The sequence below is a fragment of the Gossypium raimondii genome, chromosome 5 (genome assembly GCF_025698545.1).
Source record: "Gossypium raimondii isolate GPD5lz chromosome 5, ASM2569854v1, whole genome shotgun sequence".
Taxonomy (NCBI): domain Eukaryota; kingdom Viridiplantae; phylum Streptophyta; class Magnoliopsida; order Malvales; family Malvaceae; genus Gossypium; species Gossypium raimondii.
In genome coordinates, this window is record NC_068569.1 from 33,877,578 (window position 1) to 33,886,064 (window position 8,487).

The 8,487-nt window shown below is 31.0% G+C and overlaps 1 protein-coding gene across 1 annotated transcript; it reads right to left on the bottom strand.

The window, feature by feature from the left end:
* Window positions 1-512: 512 nt before the first annotated feature.
* LOC105765794 (transmembrane 9 superfamily member 3) lies at window positions 513-3,732 on the bottom strand. The gene is made up of 7 exons (XM_012585043.2): window positions 3,409-3,732; window positions 3,162-3,202; window positions 2,478-3,063; window positions 2,245-2,382; window positions 1,956-2,112; window positions 1,366-1,850; window positions 513-994 (listed from the first exon to the last, which is right to left on the bottom strand). The coding sequence occupies exons 1-7, from the start codon at window positions 3,564-3,566 to the stop codon at window positions 775-777; spliced, it is 1,785 nt and encodes a 594-aa protein (XP_012440497.1). The 5' UTR covers window positions 3,567-3,732; the 3' UTR covers window positions 513-774.
* Window positions 3,733-8,487: the final 4,755 nt, after the last annotated feature.

Below are 8,487 nucleotides of genomic sequence, written 5' to 3' on the forward strand. Positions count from 1 at the left end.
TCTCTAACACCCAATTAGTTAACTTGTTAAGGGTTAAATTATAACTGTCTAAATTAAAAGTTTACCTGAAATTTGAAAAATATTGATAAAAGTAATAACTCAAAACAATAAACCCATTTAGTAAAGTTTGAGCTTTAATCATTGTTTTAAGAAAGTTCGAATATTATATTTATTAAATTATTTTTATACATATTATATAAAAATTAAATCTAGTAGTACGATAATACTATAAATATTAGAAAAACGTCAAATTACCTAAATTAAAAATAATATAAATATTTAACAAAAATTTTAAAAATAATATATACCAACCTAAAATAAATTTGCTATCTAAATCTGTTTTATTTCTGTAATTACAAAATTCATATACCAGGTTCATTAGAACAGTATCTATCTGACGGACCGTTCCAGGTTTTCCTTCTCTTTTTACATAAACTGTAGGAAATAATAATTATTTTACAGTAAAATTAAAGTAGTTGATAAAAAGAAAACTAGATTTTGAATCATCAAGAAAAAAAAAAAGGATCAATTTTATATGATAAAAGTATAAAAATAACAGCATCCTAAACAAATCTGTCTCATGGTGTTTATATAGAACCCAAATATTAATAAATAGATGATGCCTAAAACTTAATCCAAGGCCCTCTGCCACCCATATGCATCAACTATTTGCTAGCTGTCAATTTAAGGCACTTCTCCAATTCCTGCTAAATATCTAACAAAAATCATAGAAAATTTTCTATGACAGAATGGAAGGAAATGAAAAATAACCTGTCACTCGCATTTGATAGACCTGTATATGTGACGGACAAAGAGTAGCGAGGCACGGAAACCAACTGTCCCGAGCATGAGGAAGAATCCGTAGCAGATGCAGGCCATATAACCAAAGAAGAACGAGGTTTGCATAAATCCAGACATGTCTGATCGAGCGTAGTAATAATACAAGCAGTAAGCGTAGATAAAGATACCAGTTGATCCACCACAGAGGAAAGACCTGTAACAAATAAAGCACTCGGATGGGTAAAAATGAAATAATGTAACACTTGGATCTCATTATAAACTAAATGCTTCAACAGAACAAACTTGTGATCAAACAGATTTAACAACCAAACGCCATAAAGTGGAAGTACAAATGAAACCAACCCCAAAGGTAGCATGAGTCTAACCAGCATTCAATTATCTGTAAACAGTTCTTAAATTGCACAACATTCATCAAATGGCATGAAAATTTAATTGTTGTGAACGACAAACTGGAAGAGAAGCGGGTGAGAATAATGCTATCAAATTGCAAATTTTCTAATACTTTCAAAGTGCAAGCATAGAAAACAATGGAGAGGTAAATGCAGAATTAGAGAAATTATGTACCTCCACCACCATTCATGATCTTCAGCAGCGAGTTGGAAGTATGTCAAAGCCACAGTTATAAAAGCAGTGACAATCAGAAGGATGATGAAGACAATAAACAAGATGCTGTATATAGTATAGATCCTGTGGCCCCAAACGCTGGCGAATATGTAGTAAAGCTCAATGTAGATGGCACTAAAAGGAAGAAATCCAGCCATTGCCATCTGAGGAATGGCACTCCTGTACCACGGCAATGGTGGAATCTCTCGAGGATACTTTGTGGTGCGGCAAGGAGCTTGGAACTCAGCCTTGCTATTTTTGCCAGCAATTCCACCCAGAACAAGCAATGGAGATGTCACTAGTGTCCATATAAGGACTATTACTACAATAGTTCCAAAAGGCAGTGCAGCAGTTGCACTGTATACAATAGCAACCGTGTTAAGGAAGCAGAATGTGAGAAACAACGGACCACAGAAAAGACAGCCAGTCAATAAGAGATTCCTAACCTGTCATTCCATGAAATAAATAGATTAGCACACTTACAGGCCTAAATTTTAGAAGCATCACTTTTAACATTTCAATACTAGCAGACAGACTCCATCTATACGTACCCAGTTGTTTCCTTCAAGCTGACAATAGAAAGAAGTTGCAGTATATCCTGCAATTCCTGATGTAAGTGCATATATGACCACAAGGGCAGTGAATAGAGCTCCTCGATTGTACGGATAAAAGACACCAACCAATGCAAGCATAAAAATGAAAACGGTTCTGGCAGTCATTCAAAGATTCAAAAGAAATTAGAGAAGACAAAAATCTATATGCGACATATAGATCACAATATAATTACTCAAGTTCACAAATCTGAAAGAATCACAAATACCAAATCAATGGGATCCTTACAAAGTAAACAGCTGAGTTCCAGATCCAAGAGCAGCAGCAAACAAAGATTTGTACTTTGGGAACCGGAATACATCTCCGTGAATATATTTCCATCCAGTTTCTTCTTGGTCATCAGCTGCTTCTTCATCTTGACCATACCTTTCATAAGAAATCAAACATTCACAGCAACCAATGACCAAAAAGAAATAACAAAAATATGAGAAAATGTACAAATAGATTTGAATAGATCTCACTTGATGAAATCATTCTTCAAAACCCGCAGGAGAATCGTTGCAAGGAAACCAGTCAAAAGGAGAACTGTGACGCAAGAGTTGATAATCGAAAACCAATGAATCTCCAAATGATGTGGCAAAGAAGAAGACATTGAGTACTTGTCCATCCTTTTCTCAAAAGGGGTTTCAGTTTCCTTCCATTTCGCAGAATACATGAACTCAGCATCAACTTCCTTATCCTCGGTCAAGTCCACAAGCGAGTGAGGATCCATCCTTGCATTAACCTCAATAACACGGTCCTTGTTATAAAGGACATCGAACTGGATATGCTTGAAAAGGAAATATTTGTACTCGCTCGGATCAGTTTTTCCTTCCTTATCAACTTTTCCGATAAAACCCCAGATTGGCAAATCATCATAGTACATTTGGAAATAATAGTCCTTGTCAACAGCCTTTCGGAAAAAGGCAACCTCATCTTTTAAAAGCTTCTTCTTACAAACAACAGAAGAATCTTTTTCCTCTTTAAAATTCAATTTATAAGGAGCACTCACGAGTCGATCTCCATTCAAAACCTCACCTAAAGCTTCTCTCTTCTCCGTTACATGATCTAAATTCCATGGAAAATTATATAACATTTTATTGAAATTGAAGCATAATTGGTTAAGATGTAAAATTTAACACAAAATTAAAAACCAAAAAAAGAACCTGGAGAACAGAAGGGTAGATCGAAGTAGCGATAGGTTTCACTGGAATCAAACAAACCAAATTAAAACAGCTAATTCAACAATAAACTTAAAGCAAAAAGATTTGAATTAAGTTTAATTTAATTTAAATGTTCCAAACACGATCCTATGAAACGGAAAAAAGAGCGTTGATTTGGGACCCGAAAGATATACAACTTCCAGATCTAAAATCAGATTTATTAAACAGAAACCTGAAATGATAGGATTACCTGGGGTTGTGAAAGGGGCCAACCTTATTGGCGTAAAGAGGTACAGCGTCACCGTCCTTGTAACGGTGATCGGAAGCGTCGGATCTAACATAGGAAAGACAACTGAAGATCAAAAGTGCGACGACTAGAAACGTCGGAAAGTCGCCCATGTTTTTCATTTTCCGGTGAGAAAGGAAAGGAAATCTGAAAATTTGGAGTGTCGAAAAACCAGAATGAAAAGGATTAGTTCTTAGTAGCGGTGAAATTAAAAAATAAAAATAAAAACAATTATTTATTTATATTATTTTAAAGCGAAATAACTTTTTCTATTTTGTGTTAGATGTAAACGACAGTTTCGGCATTTTTTTAAGGTTTTAAATTAGTGATATAGAAAGTTTTTGGAGAGATTATATATAGTAATATATATATATATATGACCACAATTGTTATCTTATATGTAATGAAATATAATCTAAAAGTTTAAAATTAAATCATTTGTTACACAAAACTAAATTTACAATTAATATCAACCACACTTTTACTTTATCTGTAGTTCTCTCACACCATTACCTCCCACCATTACCACACTTTTACTTTATCTGTAGTTCTCTCACATCAATGATAATGGTTTGATAGGACTGATAACACATGGCAAAAATTTTAATTTAACTTATAATTTTTTTCTGTAGCTTATTGGTTTTATTTCAAATTTAGAGTTTTCATTTTGTTTTCAAGTGCTCATTAATGTTAATCAACCATTAGACTCCTTTCTTCTAATATCAATATTTCTCTTTTTAGGATTGTAAGTTTTGTTTTCCTTCTTTTCTCATAGTCAGGGTCAATCTAAGATCATTTGGAGCTACGGCCGCTTAGGGTTCAAAGCTAAAAGGAGTTCAAAATATTATTTTCTAGTTTTTAAAGGGTTTAAAAAATACTTTTTAACTTTTAAAGGGCCTCAAAAGTTGCTTTAACTTTTAAGGGTCCAAAATTTCTTTTACTAACTTTTAAGGAACCTAAAAGAATTTTTTCTTAATTTTTAAAAAACCTAAAACCTCATTTTATTGTTTTACTTGTGACCCCAAAAGTATAAACGGATTGGTATATAGTTCTATAAATTTAAATATTTTATTCATCATAAAATTTTTTTTTGAAAAACCTTTATACAAAAGAAAGAAAAGTTAGTGAGAAGATCAAAGTAAGTTGGACTTACAATATGATTTTTAGCAATATGTGTTTTTCTTCTTCTTCTTCTTCTTCTTCTTTTATGATTTGTCGGTTATTGTTGGCATGTTCTCCAAATGGCAAAAGAAAATCTGAACAATGTTCTTTTATTAATTTTAATTCAAAAATTTTAAAATAAGTCAATTTTATTAAATTGCCATCTTCTTAAAATTTATCTACCATATATATAGTCAAATTTTTACTATTTTATTTTATTTTTCTTAATATTTTTATCCGTTATATGAATATTTATAATATATTAGACTTATAGTAGTAGTGTAATAGATATATAATATATTATTAATTTTAGTTAATCGATTAATTTGGTTAATCATTTGATTTTGAATCAATTAATCGATAATTGAAATTTCAAAAATCTTTTACTAATCTCCTCCGATTGAATTAAATTTAGACTAATTAATTAAATAAACTAATTCAGTTCACTCAATTAATTCAAATTTAAAAGTTTGAACACCTCTAATATCAATGATTGGCTATCACCTCTTCAGATATATTTTGTGAAAATTTTCTTCAATCATCTTATTTGTCAAGTTTGCATCAAAATAAAATTCTAAAAACATAAAAAAAATGTAAAATAAATTATAAAAAAACTAAATTAAAAAGGTGAAGGAGAAATCATCTATTGTAAAGATTCCTTTATCGGTCTCCTAGACTCTAGTAGCTTCCCTCTGTTCCTACATCCTTCCTTTTATGATAATGAGATTCTAATGTCACATGCGATGTATTCAATTTTACATGTTTAATTTTAATTAATTTTTAAATAATATATTTTTATTCCTATAATTAAAAGATGTTTGCAATGACTGAAAGTTTTTACTTTCCAACCTTTGGTATTAAAAAATTAGTTTACTTTCTTGGGAATATAACATTTCCTTAGGAGTTATTTTCTTATAATCAACGAAAAGTGAAAAATAAATGTGAAGACAAAATTAACATTTCTTTTGTTTGGGTTTAGCATGTTAACTTATATTCATCGTAAAAAAACAAAAAACATAATCGCTTCTATTCTCTTCTCTTGTTCACTTATATCTACGACTTCAATTCAATGTTTCCATTTTTGGTATTATTCTTATGGATTTTTTAATCTACATTTTTTTTCATTAGTTTGTGTTGTAGATGGGCTATGAACGTCGAGCAGAGAATCAACACAAAATATTAGGAATTAAAGCGACTTGACTACAAGTGTGAGAGGTCAGATATAATATTTTAAGTGTTACAATAGAACACTTAGACATTCCAAGGATCAAACCCAAGAGAGATCGGGTGACAAGGTGAATAACAATGATAATGCATGTAATTAAGAAGTCTAGCTAACTAATCACTAAGTACTAGATTACGACAAGTCATCATTCAAAGTTAATTACATTAAACAACACCTAGGATGACTAAATTGAATAACAATAAAAAGTACACAAATATCATTTCAATGAGATAAAGTGGTTGATTGATATCCATGTTGCTAGTTAATTCTTGGATTAGGGACATGAATTGCTCAAACTTCTAATTGGTTTAATTTTACCTTTCGGTAACCATTTTACCCAATTAGATGATTTAGTTTAGTTATCTCTCAACCTCACTAAACTAGATTGGGAAAATCAAATTGGTTGGCAATAGGTTCCCCTCTCGATCTCACCTATCTAAATGTTCACTTAGAGATGTCAATTCTAGGTTTTGAAGTCTATTCGATTTAATCTAATTTTTATGATTTAGTCTCTTGACCCCAAAATTAACCATGCAACATTTTAATTAACCAACCACAATAAGATTTATTGCCTATTCATCTTTAACATACAAATATCAGTCAAATTCATGCTTGGATGATTCATCAAAGAAAACATAAAAAAGACAAGATTTAGAAGTTCTTAGTGATTCTTGAAGGAGTCTTTGTTGAAGATGATAGCAGCAAGAAAAGTGATGAAACCACAGCCAAAGATGATATTTTTGCTTTTCTGAAAGTTAACAATAATAAAATCTATTGAATTCTTTGAAGAGAACTCAAAATAACAAGAGAAAGTTTTGTATCTAATTGCAAGGAAACTAAAACTATAGTAAAAATTAAGAAACTAACAACCACTAACTAACTAAGCTAAGAAAGGAAAACCTAGAAAACTAAAAATGGTGAAATGAATAAAAGAGAAGACCAAAAATATGATAAAAGAACCTCTCTCTCTTTTTTAGTGTCATATAGCCTTTAATACAAAAAATTCTATAGCATTAACATTTGACAAAAATGCCCTTGGAGAAAAGGATTTGACTTGAATTGATGTTGGACACAAAATTGCCCCTATAGTTTTTTTCACCTCGTCAAACTTTAGTGTCTTGACACCTAAGCTTTGGTGTCGCAACATCTTTGGCAGTAGGCGTAATTAGGGTTCTTGATGTCGCGACACAAACTAGCTAGTGTTGCGACATCCTCGATAGTGACACTAGGCTCTTTCACTTCAACTATCGGCTTGGAGTCGAAACATTGAGGCTCGGTGTCACGACACAGCATACCTAGTATCGCAACTTTCGTGGCAGATTGCTCTAGATTGGTTTTTCGTTGAAGTTTTGCTCCTCTGAGGCAGTAAAAGGTTAGTGTTACAATACACATGCATCAATGTACATCTACACATGCATCAACAATTGAAGTTTTTCTTGAGGTTTGGCTATAGTTTTGTCAATTTAGGTTTCAGAAAGAGTAAAACATAAAAAAAATTATCATTAACACTAAAAAATAAAAATAAGAAAAATATTGAAAAGACTCGTAAATTACTTGAGGACAAACTCATCAAATATTCGAGAAAGCCTAATTTGGCATATCAAATTACGACAAATCAGTTTCTTATAAGTAAATAAATTATTATTGCTTAATGGTTTATCAATAATTCATAAATTCTCTATACCCTATAAAACCACAATATCAAATTATCATTGCTTCATGGTCTATCAATGGCTTTCTTCTTTCTCAAATTCACCAAACAATAAAAGGAAAAATATGATATCTTTAATTTTATTTTACTACCTTCTAATATGTTTTCTTTTAATTACTAAAACATACATATTTTCATAATAAGACAAAGCCAACCGCCCACTCATATATGGTTTATTTACCATATTAGTCCATATACTTTCATTCATTAAGCCATTTAATCACTCAAATCAAATAGCGATCAAATTTTACATCTTTTACAATTTAGTCCTTTTAATTAATTAACTATCGAAACATTAAAATTTTTCAATGAAACTTGAATGCCACCTTAATGACACTCTGTAATTATTTATAAAAATATTTATGGCTTAGTTTATAGAAACGAGATCCCGATACCTCATTTTCTAAAACCACTTGACCTTAGGGTCAAACCACTTGAACTTGATATTATGTCTGAACTTAACTGAACAGCTATGAAGTTCTCGTGTCATAACTTTATCATTAAAAGTATAAACTACCAAGAAATTCCTTAGTGATCGTCTGTCGAAACCCGGATTATCAAACTCTGACTGATGCTTCTAACATGTTTGCATCTGTAACTTTCAACTAATATTTGTTCCATTTTTCTGATAAGCATCAAGCAATATCATTTAACACAAGTGCAATAACTTCAACTATCAAGATGACTTTAACCCATAATGACATTTCTCGATTAGAACAAATCTAATCGATATATTTCTGTATCATGTCTTCTAGAATATGAATTCTTCATTCAGACTATCTATCTATTTACTCGTGAATGCACAAAATTTATTCCCGGGCCTGAGGATAAACTGTAATGCGTATAACTCAATTAGCTTTTTAAATAAATAACCCGTTTGATTAAAACAACTGAGCTGATTTTATCTATCAAATAATAACATTTCAGAATAATCCATTCTTTTTGT